The sequence below is a fragment of the Mastigoproctus giganteus genome, chromosome 1, assembly GCF_048544385.1.
Source record: "Mastigoproctus giganteus isolate SK-2022 chromosome 1, ASM4854438v1, whole genome shotgun sequence".
In the NCBI taxonomy this organism is placed as follows: Eukaryota; Metazoa; Arthropoda; class Arachnida; order Uropygi; family Thelyphonidae; genus Mastigoproctus; species Mastigoproctus giganteus.
This window is the reverse complement of record NC_143575.1, coordinates 52,795,896-52,822,725: the sequence shown is the minus strand read 5'-3', so window position 1 is coordinate 52,822,725 and position 26,830 is coordinate 52,795,896. Positions and strand designations below refer to the sequence as shown.

The 26,830-nt window shown below is 37.8% G+C and overlaps 1 protein-coding gene across 4 annotated transcripts in view; it reads right to left on the bottom strand.

Moving 5' to 3' along the window:
* Positions 1–26,830, bottom strand: part of hiw (MYC binding protein highwire) — a 1,043,263-nt gene that overhangs the window by 434,428 nt on the left and 582,005 nt on the right. For all 4 annotated transcript variants that reach the window (XM_090372846.1, XM_090372865.1, XM_090372875.1 and 1 more), the window contains exon 44: positions 10,910–10,965. In XM_090372846.1, the coding sequence (XP_090228972.1) occupies positions 10,910–10,965 (56 nt within the window). The remainder of the gene's footprint in view (positions 1–10,909; positions 10,966–26,830) is intronic.

Below are 26,830 nucleotides of genomic sequence, written 5' to 3'. Positions count from 1 at the left end.
TCCACACGTGGTTTTCAATTTTGTCTGCATCACACTTTATATCATTTACTGTTGTTCTTCCTATTCCATAAACCGATGCTATACCTTTCGCACTTTCACCTTTTCTTAGATGATTAATTACTTCAGTTTTTTGTGATAATCCCAACACTAACTGCTTACGTTTTTCTGTCATTTCAATGGATTTACTAAATAAAAATTATTAAAATATGAAACAAGAGGTTAAAGTACAACCGTATACAGTGAGTTGTAAACAAAGACTGAGTGACACATGGTGGGCAATATATCACAATGCATTACGGCGTAGTGGGGTTAAGTGAGGGTTAACAGAGACTGACAGTAAATAGGGTGATGGACAATCGAAGTTGTACTATAGTGCAAAAATCAGTCATAATAATATTTGGAAACAATATAGATCAGAAATTGCTTTGCTGAACTAACAAATTTTCTTTAAATATTTTATTATCCGTTCAAATAAAAAAATTAACATCATGATAATTAATGGTTGTGAACAGATGAATTTATAATTTTCTGTTGCTGTTATGAGAGCAATTTCAAAAAAGTATCACAATATCAATACTCTTCATAATATTTCTTTTAAGTGAATTTATTTTAATATTTTATAAATATTATATATAATAATAAATAATAATTTTGTTTACATTCTATATGGCTGGAGCTAGTGATGTTTGCAATTTCACCTTAACAATTTTATTGCAGCCAATATACCAGCACATAAAAACAAACAATGAACTATGTGCTTTTAGTGAGAGCACAAAATACAGAAATTGTTCACATACAATACCTCAGGACTTTAACCAGTAAACTGGTTGTGGTTCTGAATAAAATCGCTCATTTTTCTGTCATGAAAACTTAGATTTTTTCTTTCATTTCGTGAAAGAATTTTCCAAACCAATTGTTCTTAACCTCTCCCAGAGTAAGTTGCTAAATACTGAAAAACTATGTATGCAAATGCTTTTAAATAGAATTTTTTCCTATTCTGACTTTCCAGAAAAAAATTTGTTTAAAAAAAAAAAAAAAAAAAAACTGAAAACATTGGGGGAAAAAAAATCATCAAAGGTATTTAAAATTGTAAAAAAATAAATGTGCTATTTGTATATATTTAAACTTAATATATATGTATTATTTGATTTAGTTTCGTCAATATCTGGATCTGCATTCCAGAGAATTTCTTTAATTTCAGCTTATTTAAGCCCACATTATCTTGAAGTTTTCCTATGCCGATTATCAGCTGATAGATAGCAGCTTGTCTCTGTAGAGTTTCAATGCAGTCTGCACCTACACAGATGCAATTTGTTGATAGAGCATTGACAGAACCTTGAAAAAATATATATACAGGACATTCCATAACTAAAGAAACTATTTGGAATAACTGTTGCTGCAAATATGTATAAGTTATTTGAAAAAAAAAAACACTTTCCCACATCACCTGTCCATCCCACTCCAATAGCTTGTTTAGTTTTTAACTGAATTTATTCAAATTATCCACTTCCATAACAACAAATTAAAGTTTTTCCAATAATCTACCACACATTCTGGCTTAAGATAAACTGCAACCATCTTTCCTCAATTTGAATCTGTATCCACCTCATGTGTGCAGTCTCAAAAAGAGGAAGAATTCCATCAGCACAGCTTGCTTTAAACATCTCAATCAGATTATCTCACAGGTGCCTGGTCTCCAGACTCTGGAATTTGCAAAACTGAAGCCTTTCTTGGCAAGAGCACACACACCTTTGTTCCCCTCACCAATCTTGTTGTTCTTTTCTGCATCCATTCCAGCAGCTCTACAACCTTCCTAAAAGGAAGCCTCCAGACTTGTATGCAGTATTCAAGATATGGCCTGGCATTTCAAGCCATATCTTGAATTCGGGTCAGCAAAATTCCTGTACATTATTGACAAAGCTGCATGAGCTGTTCTAGAAGCCTGTCTACACTGCTCAGAGAGCTTCAATATCTAACTGCACAATTACCACAGGCCTTTTTCATTTTTCATAATATATTTGTTTTGTTAACATTCCAATACCTTGCTGTCCTATACCGAGTGTGGGACAACAAGGTATTGGAATGTTAACCGTATCCCCGTCCGCTGGGGTACGTACCAGCCCCAACTGGGTTCAGCAAGTTAATTCTATAATTTTTACTCTAATTACAGAGCTTAAACTCGCTATAGTTGGAGCCAGAACTGTTTTCTTGAATTTTCCCACTTAAATTTTCAAAACCTTCTATTGAATTTCACGCAAATGACAAAAATGTGACATCAAGTATGCAATTTTTTAGGCCTTTTCAATTAATTTTTTTTACCCCTGCCCTAACCAGCCTACAGCTTACGAAACCCGACACTTGATTCGTTACTTGGTGTAAAGCGCGCGAATTTCTTTTTACAGAGAGGAGCAGTTCTGATAAACAACTCCGCGTGAATACGAGCGAAGCGTGGGAGGTATATTTCACATCACCAGTACAGCTACATCGAGACGGTAAGGGAGAAGCGTAAATAAACAAAAGACGAACAGGAGCTACTGTTTTTGACATAAGAAGCAATAAAGCCATACAGTACCAATAACAGTTTATGGAAGGTGAACAGATCGTATAGCCTATCTTCAATGTGTATTGCTCCTACGAACAGAAGATCAAGGAAATTCATCTGTTGGAAACGGGAAAAACTGGTGTAAAACTGATAACACTGCAATGCGCATTTGATAAAAAAAAAAAAAAAAAAAAGTTTGCTTTATTGTAATTGTTTTTAGTAAACAATATCAGAACAGCAGTTTCCTGGGTTTGATCTTCTAACCAAATTTCGAGAAAATATTTCTATTTATAGCTGCGTTATAAACTTCGAAACTGGTGCATCAAAAGAAAGAAGAAAAAAAATCATCCGCTATGAATTTCTTTCTTTCTTGAAATGTGTATTGTTCACATAACTGTAATATTTGTAACAATACAAAGCTAACAGATTACAACTAACGGCTGCTCAAAAAGTATCGTTAGAAGATATTTGCTTGTTACACTTTGATGTCATCGCAAAGGGAGAAATTCTGTTTTAGTACAGAAGCTGAATAAATTCACTATCCACGGTCATAATGCTGTTCTGAACTGCAATAAACAGATAAACTCCAGTGACAAATAGACTTACTCCCCATCACTTTTATTGTTTTACTGTGGTTTTTGGCAGATGAGTCAGTGACTGCTAAATGCAGTGCTGTTTCTCTCTCTCTCTCTCTCTATTTCAGGATCTCTGACCGTGTGGTCATCACGTAATATAAACAGAAAATTTGTTTGTCGGAATGCTGCCCATCAATTATCAACTCTTTTACCGACCTTCTAATGTATGTTGTGTTCAAATAATCCACTTTGTGAAATTCGAAAGTGCTACATCAATTAGGAGCAAAAACGGTTTCCCCCAACATAATGAATTACTTTATAGGTATAATAATGATTTTACTGACTGGAAGAAAGTGTCCACAATAAAACAATTGTACAAGGCGAAAACATGCGGTCACTCAAAGGATAAGCAATACAGCGATGTTTGAAATTTATAATGCAGTTCACTAGCTAATATTTCCAGAGGAATTATTCTGGATTTTTTATCAAATGCGCACCAGACCAAAATCGGACTAATTAGTAATTCCGCATCCTAGGATGAACTGACTAATTAGAACTCCAGCATCTGTGATGAAACGTCATGCACACCGATATCGTTTGCTACAGCAATAATGTAAAGAAACGAAGCAAAATATTGTAACAGAGCTATAATGCAAAATAATGTTAGAAAGTAAAAATGCAAAATATTGTTCTCTAAAACAATTGCAGTTTTCGCATCCTAGGATGAAGCTGACTTAGAGTTGCAATGCTGTTTTATTATTATTATTATTATTATTTATTTTCTTTATTTATTTTTTGTTTTTGTATGGGCGGCTCCTACAACAAAAGTTCATCTCGGCCTCGTTGCTCTGTTCAGTTTTTACGCATTGTCAGGGTAAGACCAGTGTGTGTCGTGAAAAAAAAAAAAAAAAAAAAAATCATCCCGCTTAGGAATATCCCATGTTGGATGAAGACAGATGAAAAGGAAGGCAAGAGAGAGAGAAAAAATTTTTTCATCCTGCACGGGAGAAAGTGACAGGAAAGAAAAACTGTTTGTGAGCTTATGTGTGTGTGTGTTCTGTATTGTGATGTTGTATTTGGGCATTCTGGCTACCTGGAAGCAGCGATCACCTGGACGACTGCCTCCAGGTACTCGTCCCTAGCAGGAGGGCAAGATCTCCCCTACTAACTGCACGCCCTCCTCCCTGGGGAACTACTAGTAGTAGTAGTAGTGGCATGTGATGCAAGAAAGCAAGTATATGAGCTTATGCAGCATCAGCCAAAAAAAAAAAAGTTTCCCAGGGAGGAAAGAAAAACTTGTTGTATAAGATGAAGAGAGGGAAGGAGAAAAGAGGAGAAGCACTATCCCGGCCCAGGGAAGCCCCAATCCACAATGGATTGCTAGAACAACACAAGAAAAAAAAAATAATAATATAATAAAATAAATAAATAATAATAAATAAAATAAATGAAAGTTAGCGCTCTGGACGTTTGACAATCTCTTGGCCTTCTCCCCACCAAAAGGGTATTTTTTATTTCTCTCTCTCTCTCTCTCTCTCTCTCTCTCTCTCTCTCTCTCTCTCTCTCCAGGGTCGGACTAGAAAGGGTGGACTCCCTCCCCTAAGGAGTTTTTTTCCCTCAAGTGAAAGAAGGGAATTGGAAATGTCATGAAAATGAACCCTGTTTTTCTTCATTCGGTGAACGGCTACTCTGTCAGCGCAAGAGAAGTGAAATTACATTTGCAGCTCAGAATGGAATTCAAACATGGAAACACATGACATTTTATGGTGAATTTTTCGGGGGTTGTGTGATAATGAAAATTCAATTTTTCTCTGGAAATTTTTTGATGATATCAAATGCATATCAAGGAAATATTGAAGTATTCAATAACAATTACTTACAATTTCCCAATCCCTCACTACGAGTAATGGATTGTTCTCACAATCTGTTACTAGCTGCGCATTTTTTTTTTTTTTTTTTTTCGTTTGTACACCAGGTGAGATGCATTTGAAGTTCCTTCGACATCAGTTTTCGAAGTTTATAACGCAGCTATGAATAGAAATATTTTCTTGAAATTTCGTAAGAAGATCAAATATACATCCATGAAACTGCTGTTCCGATTTAGTCCTCTAGAAACAATTACAATAAATCGAACTTTTTTTTTTTATGAAATGCGCATTGTAGTGACCAGTTTTACGACAGTTTTTTTCTTTCTGTTTCCAGTATAGCTTCCAGTAGATGAATTTCCTTGATTTTTTTTAGTAGATAACACATATTGAAGAAAGGAAATGCAATATTTTAGTTTTTCAAAACCAATTCGTTGCAATTCTTTCGTACAACAATTACGAAAAGCAATAAAGCTACTGTTGTGAGTGAGCCATGCAAATTAGTGTTCGCAAGTAATGATGCTCCACTGTTTGTTTTCCACGAAAGTTGTTTCCAGTTTCATTTTCTCCTTGGATCACCTTGGTAACGTTAATGACGTAAGCTTGACCAGTCAATTATCTCTCTACGTGCGTTGATTCGTTTTAGCCAGAGGCACCGAGCTGCCGCGCGAATTTTTGAACTAATGAAGTAACGCGTTTTATTTTCAAAGCTTGGATCTTGTTTTGCCGACATCAAAATTTAATAAATTGAAATGTGATCGTACATTTTTGCTGTTTTAGAGTGAATTAATAGTTTTTGCTGAGCGCTAAAGGTAGGAAATCAAAGAATATACTTCTGCTTATGTATATTGAGAGTTTCAATTTGGAAAATTGAGTAGAAATTATGAAAATTATTAGTTTTCTTCGGGGGGAGCAACTTTCGAGTTAGGGTTAAAAATTAGACAAAAACAGGGCGGACCAGGCTCGGGTTAAGTATGTTTATTTAGTATTACTGCTACCCATAGGCAGTATCTAGCATTTGTCAAAGTTAAACTTCAATTGCCATTTCAAAGCACATCTGTCTAATTTTTCTAGATCACACTGCAGTAGCATACCTTGATTACTGTCATTACTCTATTTCCCATGTATAAGATGCACCTTAATTTTGGGGCCCGAAATTTGAAAAAAAATGTATTACATAAAGTTTTGAACTCAAGTTTTATTCATCATAAAATTCATACAACTCATCACTGTCAAAACTCCCATCCATTAGCTTGTCCTCATCTGTGTCTGATGACGAATCACTGTCTTCATATATTGCCTCGTCCTCAGTTCCATCTATGGCATTGAAATGCCACACTTCTTAAATGACTTGACAACGATCTCAATCTTGATATTATCCCAGGATCTTTTCACCCAGGTACAAACCTCCTTTAGTTGGTTTCTTCACTCTTCCTGCTGGTGTCAAATTATACAAAGAAGACTTCATCCATTGGTTCCATTCGTGTCTCATGGCAGCTTTGAAGGGTTTGTTAATGCTGACATCAAGTGGTTGGAGCTGGGATGTCAAGGTATGACGGCAAGTTTTGTTTTTTGCTCTGCAGCAATCTTCTTTGTATTTTTTGTTATGTGTGCCCTGAACTGATCAAGCACCAACAGGGCAGGTTTGTGTAAGAGCCCACCTGGTCTCCTGCTCCAAACTTTCTCAAACCAGATCTTCATCCCATCCTGATCCATCCAACCCTTGACATGAACGTGGACAATCACTTCTCGAGGAATGTCTTCTTTTGGCATTGTTTTGCGTTTGAAAATCAGCATAGGAGGCAGCTTGGTTCCGTCGGCACAACAAGCTAGAACAACTGTATAATGGCTCTTTTCACATCCACTTGTCTTCACAGTTACAGTTTTCACCCCCCTTCTTATCAACAGTTCTGTTACTCGGGACATCAAATTGAAGGGGAACTTTGTCCATATTTGCAATCTGTCCCAACTCAAACTGATGTGACTTCCGACATTGAATGACAAAAAGATAAAATTCAAGGACCTTCTGCTCATAGCTTTCAGGCATCTTTTGGGCAAGTCTGGTGCGTGTACACATGCTTAGTCCATTCCGTTTCATGAACCTGAAGCACCAATTGTGTCCTTTGAAATCAGTAACTTCTTTTTCATCAGCAAATCTTTCCTAATGCTGAACCATCTTTGTGGACACAGGAATTCCAATTGCCATTTGCTCTTCAATTCCCTTTCTAAATCAGGCCATTTTGCTGACATGCCTCTAATGGCCTTCTTCTGCCGTGGCGTTTTCAGTAGGGTTTCTTCTTCCCGTAGCCAGTCTCTGATTGTTTTCTCAGTTGGAGGAGGACCAAACTTACGTTCAGCAGCACGATTTCCATTCACTTTTGCAAACTAGATCACTTTTAACTTGAATTCAGCACTGTACGAATATCTTTTCTGAGCCATTTCTGGGCAGAACGTGGCAAAACGTAACCTAATATACCGGTAACAAGTGCGAAACAATGAGTGCAAAGACAACAAGCACGAAAAAGCAGGAAATGCAAGTAAAAAAAAAATCTACAACCACTGTATAAGACGCACCCAGTTTTTAGACCCCAAATTTTTCGAAAAAAGGTGCGTCTTATACATGGGGAAATACGGTAACTACAATGCCAACTTTTAAATCTTCTGAAAACTTAGACATTAAGTCTGATATATCTTCGTCAATATCATTAATAAATACAGAAAATGATAATCTACTAAATCATTACCAAAAGCTTTTCTGAATTCCAAACATATGATATAAAAATTATTTTTTTGCATCCAGTTCCTTTGTTAGTGCATATATGCATTTTATTTATAATGCATATGATGCAATATGGGGCATTATATTTTTAAATGTATGATTAAATTGGTGAGACAAGATCACGCTTAATAATCCATGTTGTGATTGCACTCTTATCTAGATGGTCCTGCATTACTTCTGTAATCAGTGACTCGATTATTTTCCCTGGAATAGAAGTTAAGCTAATAGGTCTGTAATTACTCATGTCACCTTTTGATCTTCCTTTGTGAACTGGGGATTCATTCACACATCTCCACTCCATAGGGACTAACCCTGAATCTAAGGCTGCTCTCATAATTATGGCTAATGGTTTGCTCACCTGCTTTGCTGCCTCTCTTAATATAACTGAATAGATTCCACCTGCCCCAGGTGTCTTTTTACGTCCATCTTCAACAGTTTTTACTCCACTTTCGTTTCAGTTATCACAAACTCATTTTGCTGCTCATTAGGGTTTCATAAACGTCTGGTATTCCCTTCCCTAAAGAATTCCTCATGTGTGAATGTAGATGCAAAATACCTATTCGGTTTGTCAGCAAACTGAGAAGGATCATCAACAAGTTACATTATCGATATCAAGTGGACCAATATGATCATTCCTTTCCTACTAGTGTTTAAATAACTAAACAAGTCTTTGATGTTTTTCTTTGCATCCTTTGTGACCTGATTGCAGACTAGATTATATCTACCAGAGGCTCTGTATCATCTGATAATTTATATATATATATATATATATATATCCCATGTAGTTTTCCTGATTTCATGACTGAAATTGTAAAGTGGCATGCAAAATATGAAAATGCTGTACAAGTTGCATGCCTGATCAAAAGGTTTTTGTGACATAAACCACCCACAATAAAGATTATAAGCAAATTGTGAACAAGTGTGATGAAATGGGAAGAGTGAACAACCTACCAAAACCTGGTAGATGCATCTCAAAGGCATCTGCTAATTTGAGAGAGAAGACATCTAAATAAGCCCAAAAAAAAAAAAAGTTTGGAACTTAAAATATCTAAAACAAGCTTAAATAGAATCATAAAGGAACACAAATAGAAGGTTTATCATCCCAAGTTGCTATAAAGTTTGAATGAGGATCATCCAGATAAAAGATTGGAAGTTGCCAAAAGTTTTTTTGCAATTAGCATTAAAAATATTGTTATCATTTTGTGGCTGATGAAGGCACATTCAAACTACAGTTGTGCCCCCATATCTGCTGATTCAGTTACCCACGGTTAACTATGGGGAAAAAAAACAAAACTTAACACGTACTACTCACGTGTCCAATACGATGCTTCCCGTTATTTTTTATGATGTCGATTTTAAATCGAATAGCTTCCCTTTATTTTTTACAATGTCGTGTATGGTTTGGTCATCAACATTATTTATTTAGTTCTTTAGAGATTTAACGGATGCACAGTTTTCAAACTTTTGAATAATTTCAAGTTTTTGTTTAATTTGAAAGCACAACTTTCAAATTTCTAAACAAAAAAAAAAAAAAAAATCTGACATCCCAGACGTAAATAATGAAACAAAATTTGTCCTTTTGCGGTGCGACGTAGCACAATAATCGACACGATGCACTAAATCAAACTAAACATTTGGTCTCTCTTTTTCTTTTTTGTTTTGAGTGGTAGGTGTGAAGGCAGTGGGGGTTGCAAGATTATAGATACAATAATCTCCTAATGATGACTTATAACGCCGGTTCTTGTCGCTCATTTACGACATGCAAAACATCTGTTTATACCTATTCTAGTTATTACTTGAATTTTATGATTTCTGGTTGATTTTATTATTTTTTTTTTAAATTTGGAGTCTTGAAGTGTCCCGGTTAATAAACCAATCCCGGTAAATCGAGAGTCTGCTGTGCTTTATTATTACCGTATTTAATGTTGGTAATGTCTTACTGTGTGTTTAATTTATCAATTAAACTTTATTATCGTATGTATGTACAAGAAAATCATGTTATATATGGGTTAGCAGGTGTCCACTTATATCCGCGGTTTCAGCCATCCACGGTAGGTCTTGGAACGTATCCCCCGTGGAAAAGGGGATATACAGAACTGTTAATCATTGTAAATGTGTCTATTACTCTCTTAACAACCCTTATTTATTCTTAATGCTCCTGGCTTGACAGTCTCGGCTGGCATTTGGATGGGAGGCATTCTAGGACCTTTTTTAATTTTGAGATAACCATAACAGGAGGAAACTACCTCAGACTGCTAAAGACAAAATCATTCCATTAGTGCAAGTTGAAAAACAATTTTCAGCATTGTACTTTTATTCAGGATTGAGCATCAGCTTACTGTGCAAAAACTGTTGTGAATTCTTAGACAAAAAGGTCCCAGGTCAATGGATCGAATGGCACAGTTCCATTGAATGGCCACCGTGCTCCCTGGATTTAACACCCTATGATTATTTTTGTGAGGATTCTTAAAAGAAAAAAGTATTTAATAATAAGCACAGGCTTCTGATACAGTTTCAGCAGTCGATAGTTAGAGAATGTGAGGATATTTCTGAGGAACTGTCTTGTGTCCATCTAAGCCCAAAAGACTATAATTTTGCACAAACCAAAATGGCAGACACACTGAACAGATATCATAAAAAAATATATATATTTTTTAAGTTTATGTATGTCCCTTCTGTTCTGCTAGCATTAATTAAAAAATATAGGTAAAATAGTATTATTATTTACAGTCAAACACGTTTCTGTACTCATGGACTAACTTTGTGTGTGTGTGTGTGTGTGTGTGTGTGTGTGTGTGTGTGTGTGTGTGTGTGTGTGTGTGTGTGTGCACGCACGCGTGCGTTGCGTGCATACTTGAGAAGGGATGGCTAAGCAGGTGCAGGGAATGTAAGTGCTAAACCCAAATCTATCATCTCATAAATCCACAATAATAACTATTAAGTGCAGAGTCATCTAAGGATACCTGGGAGCTTTAGAGGAAGTACATTAAGAGAAAAAGGTTGAGAACTATTTTTCAAAAATTGTTTCATCTGATACCACACACACACACACACACACACACACACACACACACACACACACACACACCTGTATCCTCTAATCTACAAAATCAGTGAGAGATGAAGAGAATAAGAATTTGGATCCTACCTGATGTGCTAATTCTTCTATTAGATCTTGGTCTTCCTCTACTTCACCTATTGATGCTAACAAGCAGAAATTTATTTATTTCATTAGATTTTAGAAAATTATTAAATTAAATAAATATAATCAACAGGAGGATTTCAACAGATACAACTAAATGGTATGATTTCAATAAAAAATGGAACAAATTTCTATATTCATGAGTCACCTCAAGAAGCACTACTTATAAACAAAAGACAAAGCAATATTTTGGCAGCCTGTTTCATGATTTGCTGGTGTCTCAGATAGCATGTGATGTTAATCAATTGGTGTCTCCATAGCCAGGTGGGCAGGAGCAGCAGTGCATAGCACACGCTTCTTGATTAGACCGGGGTTCGAGCCCGTGACCACCAAATACGGAGGATGCGGACAGATCAGGAAATGACCACCGCATATCCCCGGAGCAATATGGCCTTAGTTGCTAATACTTCTAAAAACCAAATAACATAACATAACAACGTCTTAATCAATGAATATCTGTCAACTTGCAAATAATGAAACAGTTTTACATAAGTTTCCATGCAGTGTAAAGAATTTAAAAATCTATATTTTAATTATTTCCATGGAGCAAAAGCTACAAAAGACTGAAATAAATTAGTAAACTGAGGGCTATCTTTTCTTATGAACATTTAGAAGACAGCAGGATTTATCTGCCATAAATAAACACTATGGTCTTAAAACTCAATACAGAGCAAAGTTCTGTTAATAATGAAGTAAACAGTAGACTATAGAATTCCCAGTGTGCATTTGGCCATAGGGATTGTTTATTAGACTGTAAGCAATATACAGTGGATTCCGCTTATTAGGGTCACCGGTTAATTGGGACAGCCATTTATTTGGGACAAATCTTAAAGAACAGAACCAAATCAAGAAAATAGTCAGGGGTTACTTTGCTTAATTGGTACAACATGCTGTTTAATTGGTGCATGAGACCGCAACACTCAAGATCACCCTATGATTGTCTCCGATCATACCATGTGGTTTAGTCAGATTTCTGGAAGTCAAAACCATAAAACAATAAAAACAATTAGCAGTCCCCAGTTTTTTGGGCTTTTCTGTTAGTGCGATCTATTATAAACGGATAGTAAACTCGATCTTATTGAATTTGTGATACTACTGATAGCTGGAATTCTGTGGGTTATTATGGTGAAATATGTTTACACTTCCATGAAATCTTCAATCATATAAAAAAATAAATTTTCAGAATCTTCTTTTCATTCCTATTTTTTAATCTTCGTAACTTATTACTCCATTCTCACTTGCGCATATCGTGTTACTTGCAATTTGTGTGTGCCATGTTCTTTGTTATTGATTGCTTATCTTTTTTACTGTTTTAAATTTTAATCTCCACCCACAAATGTTAATGAATATGAAACGAAATATCAACTAGTTAGTGTGTACATATTACAGTACGTATTAATTTAGCTATATATGCCAAGCGTAAATTTATTTTTATTTTGCTAACCTGTGGAAAATATTCTTTCAATTTTCATGTATCATTTAATTTTTTAATTGGTAAGGTAATAAAGTGTAAATTTGTGCTTAATATATCTTTACTTTTATAGCCTGTGGATAATATTCCTCCTATTTTTGCTTATTAGAATCGCTGTTTAATAGAATTAAAATTCAATTCACAAACGTGATCGCAATGACCGGAGCAAAATACTACATAACGTATAGTGAACGTGAATCCATAGTAATGTGATTTGATCGTACAGAAAATCAATTGTAAAGCTGTATTTTTAATTATTTACGTGAAACTTTGCATAATTGGGGCAGCCGCTTAATTGGGCCAAAATGCACTAGTCCTGATGTGTCCCAAATAACCAGAATCGACTGTATAACATTCAGTTACTTTATTTACTCCATGAACTATTCCCAATAATAAGCTTTCTTATTTATACCTAATAATCATTTTTTTTTTTACAAAACAATCAAAAAATGGTGGGGGGGGGATGAGAGGCATTCACAATTGGTTTTTAACATGTATACTTCTTCCAGGTAAAATAATGGAGTCATTGGTGAAAGATGCATTACAGGATCATCTAGACAAGACTGCAGCAATAATTCAGCATGGGTTTGTTAAGGGAAAGTCTTGTCTGACAAATTTGATAGGATATTATGATGTGGTTACAAAAGAACTGGATGCAAAAAATAATTTTGATATCATATATTTGGATGTCAGGAAAGCTTTTGACACTGTTGCACATGGAAGACTATTGTACATATTGGAGCAGAATGGTATTAAGGGTAAGTTGCTACAATGGATAAAAGGATGGTTAAGTGGGAGAAGACAGAGGGTGGTAATCAATGGGTGCTGCTCTTCGTGGACTAATGTTATTAGTGGAGTCCCACAGGGTTCGGTGTTGGGTCCACTGTTGTTTTGTATATTTATCAATGATATTGATGAAGGTATATCAGGCTTAATGTCGAAGTTTGCAGATGATACAAAGGTTGGCAGGGTTGTTAATGACAGTAATGGCAGTGTGCTACTGCAACAGGATCTAAATAATTTGGGCAGATGGGCTAAGAAGTGGCAATTGAAGTTTAACCTTGACAAATGCAAAGTACTGCATATGGGTAGAAGTAACCCCAGAGAAACGTACCAACTGTGTGGTACTACACTTAAGGTGGAAGAAAATGAAAAAGACCTGGGAGTAATTGTGCAGTCAGATATGAAGTTTTCTGAGCAATGCAGACAGGCTGCCAGGGCAGGTCACGGGGTTTTGTCAATGATATATAGGAATTTTACTAGCAGGGAGAAGGAGGTGATTGTCCCTCTGTATAAGGCAATGGTCAGGCCACGCCTTGAGTACTGCGTACAGGTCTGGAGGCCTCATTTTAGGAAGGATGTAGATTTACTTGAGCGTGTACAGAGAAGGGCAACAAGATTGGTGAGGGGAATGAAGGGATCCTCTTACCAAGAGAGGCTTAAGTTCTGCAAATTGCAGTGGTTGGAGACTAGGCACCTGCGTGGTGATCTGATTGAGGTGTATAAGGCCTTGAATGGGTTGAGCAAGCAGAATTCTGATGGGATCCTTCCACTTGTTCAGATTACGAACCTAAGGGGGCATCAATTCAAATTAAGAAAGGACAGATGTAGACTAGATGTGCGGAAATTTGCCTTTACCCAGCGGGTTGTTAATTGCTGGAACAAACTTACTCTTTCACATCTGTTGTTGTGAAAGTTGATAGGCTGAATAAATTTAAGGAGGAACTGGACAGGCATTTGGAGGGAATGGTGTGTTTTTTTTTTTTTTTTGTCTGATGCTGCATAAGCTCATACACTTGCTTTCTTGCATCACATGCCACTACTACTACAACAGTTTGCAAAACTCATTTACCCACTCTATCACACTATGTTTCTTGGTGTTAAATTGGTTATAGCACTTTTATTAAGATCTATTGAACAATGAAATAGCCAAACTGCACAACTTGGAAACAAAAGTGATTTCTCCAGCCATGTAATTTTATAAGTAAAAGTTAATACATTCTGCTTAATATCATAAGCTTAATTCTTGCTAAGGCCTTTTTAACAATATATGGCATCTTTGCAGATGCAAAACTCAAGGAAAAGCTCATAGATAACATGTATTCGTTAAAGGCTTTAACCCTTTCAGGAGGATACACAATCTACATATTTCATGCAAGGGTACTGAGGAGTACATACACAGACCTATATTTTTCAAGGTTGTTTCAAGTATATTTCAAATGTGTCCTTTTATGTATGAAATGTGTTGAAATATTTTGGTATGTATTGTGTTTCCAACTAATAGCAGACATGGTTTAAATAGATGGCAGAATGGAAATAGCTTTGAAAATATAAGACAAGGGATGAAATCAAATCAATTAATATATAAACAGATGTAAAGAATACTACTGCTTCAAAAAAAAAAAAAAAAAAAAAAAAAAAAAGGCAATTCTGAGTGCTTTTAATGATCTTTACTACTTTTATGATTTTTTTAAAATTCTTCTGATTTAATTTTTCACAATAATTTGACTTTAACAATGGGCAATAAAGGCAAAATAAGAATTAACATTTAAAAGCATTTATGTACATTATATCAAACAGTCAACTAATTCCCCATAATCTTACTAAATTATGGCAATGCCTCATGATTTCAACTCTCATCCAAGACCAACTAACACACCAGGATTTGGGAAAATCCCCATATATAAATTTTTCCTATCTTGACAGGATTCAAATCCAGGCTTGTTTTTTTTTTCACACATTGCAAAAAAATATAATACTCAATACATCATACTATCTACAAGGAGGAGCAAGATATATCTACACCAAACCAAAACATATTAGGGTTCAAAAATGAGGCAAAGAACATTAATAACATTCTAATACTGTTACAACTTGGCTATTATAATTAGTTATTTTAAGAAGTGGTGCCTGATGGTCTATAATCTAGAGATGATGAAAAATCTTCAATGCAAATGTTTTTAACAAAAAGATAACAATTAAAATTTAATACAGCTGCCTACTGCTTTAATCTACAGCCTTCAAACACTCCAGAAGTTTCTCAGGAGAATTCACCATTCAATCAAGATCATTTCAACAGAGCAAAATTTCTGTAGAGCAGCAGTACAAGCCATACCTTCCAATATTTAAGCCCCCAAGGGCTCACATCTGGTGAGTAGGTGGGTCCTGAGCTGGATATCATCATTCTTTTCTTCCTTGGTGGTTCCCTTCTACTTCTGACTCTTTTCTCTCTCTCTCTCTCTCTCTCTCAGTGCAACTCAATTTTTTTTTTTTTTTGACTGGTGCAGCAACAAAAAAAAAAAAAAAAAAAAAAAGTAAAAAGGTCTTTAAGGATTTTCTCATAGTATACTTTATATGTGAATTTGACCATGGCATTGATAAAAAATAAATAAAAAACTGGAGTTTTACAAATTGTAGTCACTCCTGCCTAAATAATAGTAGACATTATTTCTGGAAACGTGTTAGAGTGAAACCTAGTGATTTCACAAAAATGATATTTGGTTTCCATATTAAAATTTGGGAGATTAAAGATTGCTCAAAAGAATAAAAAAAATTAAGTACACTAATCTGCACTGTAAGAACATAATTGTGTGTTTATTCCTAACCTATACACAATATTAGTCAAGACAATTTGGAGCTCTGTCAGTCCTTTTTTCTATGGTATGTGTGTGTGTGGTATGGGTGTTTAATGGCGCACAAGCTGCTGTGGCTATATTGCGCCTATTCATAGGTATGTTGAAAAGATAAAATAAATAATTAATGTGAAGACGGTTCAATCTCATTTCATGCCAGAAACTAATCAGAGTCGCTTATACATTCCTATTTGTTTCAAATAACAGAAAAGTTCATTAATATTGGCATTTTCACCAATGATATCATTTAATGTTATCCGTTCACGGAAATTAGCCAGAGAATGAAATATTGAAGTTCGATGTTGTTGATAATGTGGACAGTCAATCAAAATATGTTTGACTGTTAGATGCTCAAAGCACTGTGAACAAAGAGGAGGATCATCGCCTGTCAGTAGATGGAGGTGAGTCAGATGAGTATGTCCTATTCTAATCCGCGCGAGTACCACTTCTTCTCGCCGAACTGTCTGAATGCATGAGTGCCAAAATTTTGGGTCCTGTTTTAACTGGAACAGTTTGTTATTTGTTTGTTTATGCCATAGCTCTGCCCATTGTGCATGATATGCTGTTTGAATTATAATATTATAATCAGAAACTGGAATAAAGGCAGAGGTTAAGTCTACTGTTGATGGATTTTTAGCCGAAATATCAGCCAACTCATTCCCTTTGATGCCTGAATGTGCTGGAATCCAGCAAACGTTCACTCGTTGCTGGCAATCTTCGATTTTCAACAGCAAATACCTGATTTGATTTAGTATAGGGTGATCTTTATAAGAGAAATTCTGCATTGCTCTAATTGAGCTTAGAGAGTCGGTGTAAATTAAATATTTTGCAGATGGGTGAAGACTCAAATTTTCTAGAGCTAATTGAATTGCATATAATTCCGCTGAAAAGCTGCTGTACTCAGGTGGAAGAGAGGCTGATATGATAGCAGAGGGAAACACTGCTGCTGCTCCAACAGTTGAATGAGATTTGGAACCATCAGTATATATCGGTAAGAAGTCAAAACAGTTTTGAATATGGCTAGCATAGAGTTGTTGCACATTCAGAGTTGGTAGATGATTCTTTCCCCATTGGAGAAAATAATTATCACAGGCTGGTTGAGGAAATGGGGTCCATGGTGGGCAAGAATAATTCTTTCTGTGCTGCCTACTCTGGAGAGGAACATTCCAATTTTGTGCTATTTCAAGGAGCCGTAGGCCTGCTGGGCGTATTTTATTTGGTTTATTTCTATAGAGATTGTGAAATGATGGATTAAAGAGATATGGTTGGATGGGGTGCGGAGAACAGTTTCGTATTCTGACTGCATATTTAAGTAGTAACATTTTTCTGCGGAGGTAAAGAGGGGGCTCATGGGCTTCAATATATAGACTATAGGTTGGTGATGTCCTATAAGCACCAAGAGCAATCCTCAGTGCATTGTGTTGTACAGGATCCAGCCAGCGTAATACACTCTTTCGAGCAGAATCATAAACTGGGGCACCGTAATCTAACCGAGATCTAATCAGTGCTCTATATAAGAGCAGCAAAGTTGTACGATCTGCTCCCCAAGACTGGGCAGATAGAGCTCTAAGCATGTTCAGCTTTTTCAGACAGGTAGTACGTATTACTCTAATGTGCTCAAGGAAATTGAACTTGCTGTCTAATATTAACCCCAAGAATCTAATATTGTTGGTAATCGGGATGCTGGAATTTGATATCCGGAGTTCAGGGTCTGTATGTAATTTGCGTTGGTTACAAAAGTGGATAGCAACTGTTTTCTGATGGGAAAGCCGATATCCATTGAACTCAGCCCATTTTTGAATTTTATTGAGGGATATTTGCAATTGGCGTTCAATAGATCTCATGTTCTGAGAGTGGCAAGAAATGGAGAGATCGTCAGCATAAAGATAGGCTTCTACAGTATTTGGGAGTTCTTTGGAAATGGAATCAATTCTAATGGCAAATAGGGTTGCGCTCAAAACCGACCCCTGTGGTACTCCTTCTTCCTGCAAGAATGTAGAAGAAAGGGAGTTTTGGTATCGAACCTGGAAAGAGCGGATCTGGAGGAAGTTCCTAATGAATATAGGCAGGTTGCCTCATAGACCAAGATTATGTAGGTCACTGAGAATGCCATATCGCCAGGTAGTATCGAATGCCTTTTCTATATCAATGGAGACCATGACAAGGTGTTCATTTTTCACAAAGGCATTGCGAATTTCAGATTCGGCCTTGATCATCAGATCTAGAGAGGACCTATTTTTGCGAAAGCCATGTTGACAATTACTCAATAGTTGTTCAGTTTCAATGATCCAGCTGAGTCGACTGTGGATCATTTTTTCAAGAATTTTACCAAGGCAACTTGACAGAGAGATTGGCCTGTAACTATTAGGACTGGAAGGATCTTTTCCAGGTTTCAAAAAGGGCAAAACTGTAGCATGGTGCCAAGATGTTGGATAAATATTTTCCAGGAAGATCCGGTTAAAGAAAACTAGCAGCATTTGTAAGCTTTGCTCATCGAGATGCTGCAGCATGACATAATATATGCCATCTGGCCCAGCTGCACTGTTTCTCGTTGTTTTTATGGCTTGTAAAAGTTCACAATATTCAAGGGGCTGATTATACGGAAGTGATAGTGAGGTTGTAAAGTTAATGGGTCTCTGTTCGGTGGAGGTCTTAATTTTTTGGAATTTCGGAGTGTAATTTGATACAGCAGAGACTTCGGCAAAGGTTTTACCCAAGGCATTCGCTATATCTAGAGGACCAGAGAGGGGAAGGGATGATTGGAAACTTCCCAGAAAGCTGTCTAATTTTCTTCCATATTAATCTGGAGTCGGTATTTCTGTTGATAGTACATGCAAACCGAGTCCAAGAATCTTTCTTGGCTTGCCTGTGAATGAACCGCGCTTTTGCCCTTAGCTTCTTGTAGCTAATTAAATTAGCTGTTGTCGGAAATCGACGGAATAAGTTGAATGCTTTATTTTTTTCCTTCTTTGCTTTCGTGCACTCTTCGTTCCACCAGTAGTTGAAGTGCCGTCGGGTTGGGGGGTTTGATAATGGAATTGAGTATTTTGCTGCAACTAAAAGACTGGATGTGATATAATCGGTTACTTTATCTATAGGTTGTAGCTGAATAGTTTCTTTGTCCAGAATGATTGCTGATTGAAATTTGGCCCATTTGGCTTTAGAAAATTTCCATTTTCTGCAGGGTTGGTCTAATGGTAGTTGTGTAGTGAGCAGGTTACAGACAATTGGAAAATGGTCACTTCCCATTGGATCATCCATAGCGGACCACTGAATGACTGGAAACAGTATCGGAGAACAAATCGAGAGGTCAATTGCAGAGGTCTGTCCAGTAGGTAACTGTTTATGGGTGTGTGTACCAGTATTAAGAATGGTAATGTTTTGTTTATCTAGTAGAGTTTCAATCAGTCGGCCCTGTCTATCTAATTTAGAGGATCCCCATAAAGGGTGGTGGCCATTAAAATCCCCTAGCAAGCAGACTGGTGAGGGTAGCTGTATTAAAAGTTCTTCAATATCTTTGAAAGAGTAGGTATTGTTTGGTGGGAGATAGACTGAGACTAGCGTAAATGCAATCTCAGCAATCAGACGCACAGCAACGGCTTCAATTTTGGTTTGAAGAATGATATGACTAGCAGGGATCTTTGAGTTAATCAAAATAGCTACACCACCACGAGCAGAGTCAGATGTATTCCGATCTCTTCGGTAGACTGAGTAGTTTTTTATAGAAACAGAGATTTTAGCAGTTAAATAGGTTTCCTGCAGACAGAAACCCACTGGAGAGTAGCGTCTAATTAAGTACTGAATGTCATCAATGTTGCATCTAAAGCCTCTACAATTCCACTGTAAAATATAAGGCATTATTTGAGTTTAGAAGAAGCTGTACCTGACGTGGCTGTCTTGTGGCGTTCTGGCTTTGGTTTATTTCTTTTTGGAAAGGTGGGGCGACCTGTGTCCATATCTTCTTCTTCTTCTTCTGCAAATATTTCAAGAATCGGATCTTCCTGTTTAGGTGGGTACTCTTGATCCATTGATGTTTCCTGAATACTCTGTTTTGAAGTTGAACTGGGATTATTTGGTGTGGTAGCAATCATTGGCGAATGAGGAGATTTTGCTGGAATCGTAAGAGGCGTATTACTTGCTTGATCTGAGTGCTTCTGGATATTGGACTGTTGCTGAGAAAGAACAGCTCGGGCCCAGTCGGAGATTGATATGTTGGATGGAACAGTAACATCAGTTTGCGTGGCTATTGTTTGATATTTTTTTGCAATACTGGCATAGCTACGGTTAGATATACTGGGTGCAATTAATTTTCTTGCTTCCTGATAAGTAACTTTGTTTTCAACTTTATATTTTACAATTTTTTTCTCCATTTTCCACTTCTCACATGTTTTAGAGTAAGCAGGATGGTTACCCTTGCAATTACGACAAGTCATTTCTTTTGCCGAACAGTCGTTTTGACTGTGATCAGAAGATCCACAGTTGGGACAAGCTGGGTTCCCTCTGCATGCCGTCTGAGAATGGCCATACTTTTGGCATTTGTAGCATCTCAGCGGATTAGGAATATAAGGACGAATGCGACAGAGTAGATATCCTGCTTTTACTGTTGAGGGTAGATTTGGACTGTTAAAGGTGAGAATGATACTTCTGGTGGGTGTGAGTATATTGTCCCTTTTAGTCATGATTCTTTTGACAGCAATTACATTTTGTTCATTTAGCTCTTCTTTAATTTCTTCTTCTGTCACATTCAAAAGGTCCCAACTAGATATAACACCCTTAGATGTATTTAGGGTTGCATGGGCAGTTACCTTTACTGGAATTTTTGCAAAGTTTGTCACTTTCAGGAGTTTTTCAGAATGCCTGCAGTTGACAGTTTCTACTAGTAAGTCCCCCGATTGCAATCTCTTAACCATCTTGGGAGACCCTGCAATACTTTCCAAGTTTTTGGATAAGAAAGGGGGATAGCTTACTAAGAGGCTGTTTTGATAATGAATGCATTATTAAAAATGCAGGAAACTCGGTCGCAGAGGAAATGGTTTTTAACCTCTTTGCATGTGAAGAGTCATGTTCCTGTTCTGTGTCTAGCCGACTGCTTGTCGGTTGTAAAGAAGGAAACATATTTTGTTCCATTTTGGCTCCTTTTAGCCCCTGGCAGATGAACTTTTCTGCCAAGGTTACCGGCCCCGCCACGGGGAGGCAGGAGCAGTGCCTGGAGTGACCAAGCGAAATTAGTAGGAGTTAGTCTATTAAATATGAAAAATAAAGAAAGGTTACTTTCCTTCCTTGCTCTCTGCCAGTACTTTTGATAAAAGAGCTACTAAATAAAAGGATTTCTCAACGAGAGGAACGTAAAAGAGAACGCAGAATTCACCAATGAAAAAGTCACAGTGAAAGCACAAAGAGAAATCGCTCAGTCAATCGCTTGGCACCCGGGGCCTTTTTCTATGGATGAAACTATAAAAGTACTTTACAATTATTAAACTACATTACCATATACAGGCCACATCATCCTACTTCTGCTAGGCTGTTGAAACAATGAGATTCTGTTGTTCTGAAGAGAAACAGACAGAATGAAACAATCATTGAGTTGTTTTGTTGACTGCTATTCTTAGCCTTTGTGGTATCTCAAATTGATGCAACACACATTAACAGTTTAACAAGTTCAAAATTGAATGCATCAGTGAAACCAAATCAGTAGCAAAATCAGAAAATAAAGACTTCCAAAACAAACAAAAAAACTGTAAAATAAAGTATCGTTTAAAATAAAAAATAAAATAAAATTTTGTATCGGAACTTGCTATATGTCAGTCATCATAGAAAACTAACATTATAACTGATATCTTGGTGATTTCTTATATATATTTTTACATCAGAGATGGGTAAACAATGGCCTGTGAACCCTTTCACATGATTTTTGGCAACACAACAAAAAAAAAATTGTGCTAAGTCTTTAATTCCAGAATAAAATTTTAACTTTCTGTGAATCATATAGTGTATGTCTGAAAGACACTTTTTTTGTTTTGTTTTGTTTTTTTCTGTCATATATCCTCCCATGTAATTTCCACATCAATGATCTATTATAGCTCATTCAGAATTAAATATATCTAAAATCAAATACAGAAATAATGCTGACATACCATAATCTCCAAAACAACTTATAATATCCATAACAACCATTCCACAATTCTAAAGATACTGAATAAATTTACTACTAAACATTAAGTAAAATTCAATACCTTTAGAATTGCCTATTTTTAATTTTCATAAATGATATTGATGACAGTATCCATATTGATGAGGGTATCCAGGGTAATCTCTCAAAGTTTGCTGCGGATCAGTAGGGTTGATTTGATTTGATTTGATTTTTGATTTTTTGTGGCGCAAAAACAGCAGGGTTATAGTGCGCCAGGAAAAGGTTAAAATATAAAAAGGTAAGACTGGTAACTTGTAAAAAAGCTACTTCGTCTTAAGGTGCATACAGTCATAAAATCAGTACAATGACAAAAGCAAATTGTTTATTTCATATGACTGTATACAAATTGATCGACTTTAAAAATTGAAAAACTGCTGACACATTGTCGTTGTCATTTAAAATCTGACTGAGTGTATACGGATCAGTCAGATGGGTAAAAGCAGTAAAACGAGCATTTATAAAACTGGAACAATCACATAAAATGTGTTCGACGGTTAAAACGGTGTCGCATTGCTCACACATAGGAGGGTCATCAGCCCTCAGCAAAAAGGAGTGTGTCAAATAACAGTGTCCTATGCGGAGCCGAGCAAGAACAACTTCCTCTTTGCGATCCCTGCGCAAGCTGGACCGCCAAGGATGGATCACAGGCTTAATTCGACATAGTTTGTTTGAAGTAATCAGTCGATGCCACGAATCTTGCCACTGAGATTGCAGGTTACTACGGATCACTTGCCTGTAGTCTGTATAGGGGACTAACAGGTCAAGATTATCCGTCAGGGCTGTCGATTTGGCTGCAGTGTCAGCCAAATCATTTCCTCTAATCCCGATGTGACTGGGGATCCAGCAGAAGCGGATATCGAATCCGCTTGCATCGAGGCTGTATATTATCTGCTGAATTCGGGACAGGGTTGGATGATTGGTGTGTGACATCGCTGATAAAGCCTGTAGTGCACTCATTGAATCGGCATATATAATACACCGTTGGTAACGGTGTTTTCCAATGTGATCTAGAGCTAACTCTATGGCATGAAGCTCTGCAGTGTAAATGCTGCAGTTAACAGGTATCTGCTCTGATATGGTTTTATCTGGAAAAACAGCAGCAGATCCTACATATGATTCTGACTTCGAGCCGTCTGTGTAAACTGGCAAGAAGTCAGAATGTTCTGCACGGTGTTGTGAATAGAGCTGAAAGTAGACAGAGGGCGGAGTACTAGACTTCGTCGCAAGTTTGAGCGAGAAGTCACATGTTGGGGTTTGTGCATGCCAGGGTGGAAGGGACTCCTTTGGTGATCGAGCAACCTTGTCTACCGAGATGTTAAGCTCATTGAGTAGCTCTTGAACACGAATGCCGAATGGCCGATTGGCAGTGCGTCGTGTGTTATAAAGATTTTCCCATCGTGGCTCGAAAACGGATGTCCACGTGGGGTGGTCCGGCAGGGACTTCAGCTTGAAGGCATATTGCAGAGACAACTGCATTCGCCGAAGCCACAAAGATGGTTCATTTGCTTCGGCATACAGACTTTGGACAGGCGAAGTTCTAAAAGCACCGGTAGCAATGCGGATGGCTTGATGATGGACGGGGTCAAGCCAACGAACAGCGCTATTTCTGGCAGATGCATACACCTGAGACCCATAATCTAATTTTGAGCGTACAAGTGCACGGTACAGACGTAGGAGAGTGCATCGGTCTGCACCCCAAGAGGTAGAAGAGAGAGAGCGGAGGATGTTAAGCCCTCTCGTGCACTTTGTTCGAAGCTGACGAATGTGTTGGACGAATGTCAGCTTTTTGTCAAAAATGAGTCCCAGGAATTTCGCCTCTGATACAACTGGAATGGTGCTTTGTCCAAGTCGTAATTCAGGCTCAGGGTGGAGGTTACGTTTGCGACAGAAATGTACGCAAACGGTCTTCTCCGGTGAGAACCTGAAACCATTGGCCGTAGCCCAGGAGCTAAGACGGTCAATAGCTTGTTGCAGTTGTCTCTCAATAACCCTCATATTGCATGATTGAGAAAATATGCTGAAGTCATCGACGTAGAGTGCACTGTTTATAGTTGGAGGAAGTTGTTCAGAAATAGAATTTATTTTAATGGCAAAAAGCGTAACACTTAAGACAGATCCTTGTGGTACCCCCTCCTCTTGGCAAAAAGGCCGCGAAAGGGAGGATCCTACACGAACTTGGAAATAACGAGAGGATAAAAAATTTTTAATGAAAATGGGAAGGTGACCTCTTAGACCGAGGTTGTAAAGGTCTTTTAAAATACCAAATCTCCAAGTTCTGTCGTACGCTTTTTCCATGTCAAAGAAGATGGACACCAAATGTTCTCTTTTAAGGAAAGCATCTCGGATAGATGTTTCCAGTCCATTAAGTGGTCCAGTGTGGACCTGTTTCTTCGGAGGCCGCACTGAAAGCGGGAGAGAAGGTCGTTCGATTCTAAATACCATAACAGACGAGCATTGACCATTCTCTCCAATATTTTGCACAGACAGCTGGTCAGAGCAATAGGACGATAGTTTTTTGGACATTTAGGATCCTTTCCTGGCTTAGCAAAAGCAAGAATAGTTGCCTTGCGCCAGGTATCCGGAAAGTGCTCTTCAAGGAAGATTCTGTTGTACAGGAAGAGCAAACGGTCCATGGATTCTGATGAAAGATGTTTGATCATTTCATAATGGATATTGTCTGTTCCAACAGCGGTAGCCTTTGTACGGGCGACTGCTGTTTTCAGCTCATGGATATTAAATGGCCCATTGTATGGGTGGGAACCCTTCGATGTGAATTTAAGGGCCTGTTTTTCAGTATTGCGCTTTGTGACCAGAAACTCTGGGGAGTAAGATGATATTGCAGAGATGTTAGAAAATGTTTCCCCAAGAGCATTGGCTATTGCAGTAGAGTCTGCAATAGTACATCCATTATAATCAAGGACCGATGAGGGATGTGCCGTGTATTTCCCCTTCATTTTCCGAATTTTATCCCAGACCACCTTAGTACTAGTGGACTGAGTAATTGATGATGTAAAACGGATCCACGATTCCTTTTGACTCTGACGGCGGATGTAACGTGCTTTGGCTCGTGCGCGTTTAAAGGCTATAAGATTGTTCGTGGTAGGATATCGGCGGAATATCCCCCACGCTTTATTTTGAGCCTTTTTTGCTACTGTGCATTGTGAATTCCACCAAGGTTTGGGAAATGGTGGAAACCGGGCAGATGTTTTTGGAACAGCATTCGCAGCTGCTTGGACAATGATTTCTGTGATGTACGTTACTGCGTCATTGATAGGCTCTTGACTGACTGTACTGAGGTCAAAAATTGCCTGATGTTGGAAGGCATTCCAGTCAGCCTGATCAAACTTCCACCGTGGTAACCTAAAAGGATGACATGGTCTCCCACTGTGTAACAAGGTTAACACAGGGAAGTGATCACTTCCATATGGATTCTCCTCCACTTCCCAAGTGAGTGAAGGGAGTAGAGAAGGGGAGCAGATAGAGAGATCAATGGCAGAAAAAGTACGGGTAGGCATGTGGAAGAAGGTGTTTGTTCCAGTATTGAGAAGGGAAAGGTCATTGTCATTGAGCATACGCTCTATGACCCGTCCTCTTCCAGTGATGTTAGCACTACCCCACAGGGTGTTATGTCCATTAAAATCCCCAAGAAGTAAGAAAGGGGGAGGCAACTGCGTTACAAGATCATCAAGGTCTTCCTGGGAGATATCAGTCCCAGGTGGCAAATAAATAGAGCAGACCGTTAATAGAAATCCCACTGTAAGGCGAATTGCAACAGCCTCTATGCTGGTTGTAATTAGCAAAGGCTGCACTGGGGTCTGGTTGCCCACAAGGATAGCCACTCCTCCATGAGCAGGACCATCCGCACTTCTATCCTTACGAAAGATTGTGATGTTATGCATTGTGGGATCATCATTTGCCTTTAGGTAAGTCTCCTGCAAGCAAAAGCAAACTGGCTCGTGCTTTTGCAGGAGGGCCTTGATGTCATCAGTATTTCGCCGGAATCCACGACAATTCCATTGTAGGAATTTAGCCATTATTTTGGCTTGGTGGGTCCATCAGGCGGCTTCCGAGGTGCTGAGGGCTTAATTTTGTCAGACTTGGATTTATCTTTCCTCGGGAAGTATGGACGCTGTCCTGTGTCCATTTCTTCCTCCGCAAAGAGTTCCAAGACTGACTCATCATGTACCTCCTTGGTCGTGACATCCATTATTTCTTGCCCTGAAGTGCGCAGTTCACTTTTCTGTGATGTTAATTTAGTGCTCCCTGTTGTTAATGCTGGAGCATTGGGAGGTACCGATATTGCAGTGGCAGCTGATTTCGATTTTTGGGTGGGCTTTAGTGAACTCAATAAATAGCGGGCGATGGGAGTAAAAGAGTCCCTTGGGGGAACAGTCATATCAGTTTGGGTCCCAATCGTAATTTTACCAGAAACTTTCTGGGCGTACGAAGGCTTCCCGCTATTTACTGGTTGGATGCGTTTTCTGGCCTCTGGGTAGGATATGTTCAGCTCCGTTTTTAATTTTTGAATTTCCTTTTCATCCTTCCACCGCTGGCATGCTCGAGAGTATGCAGGG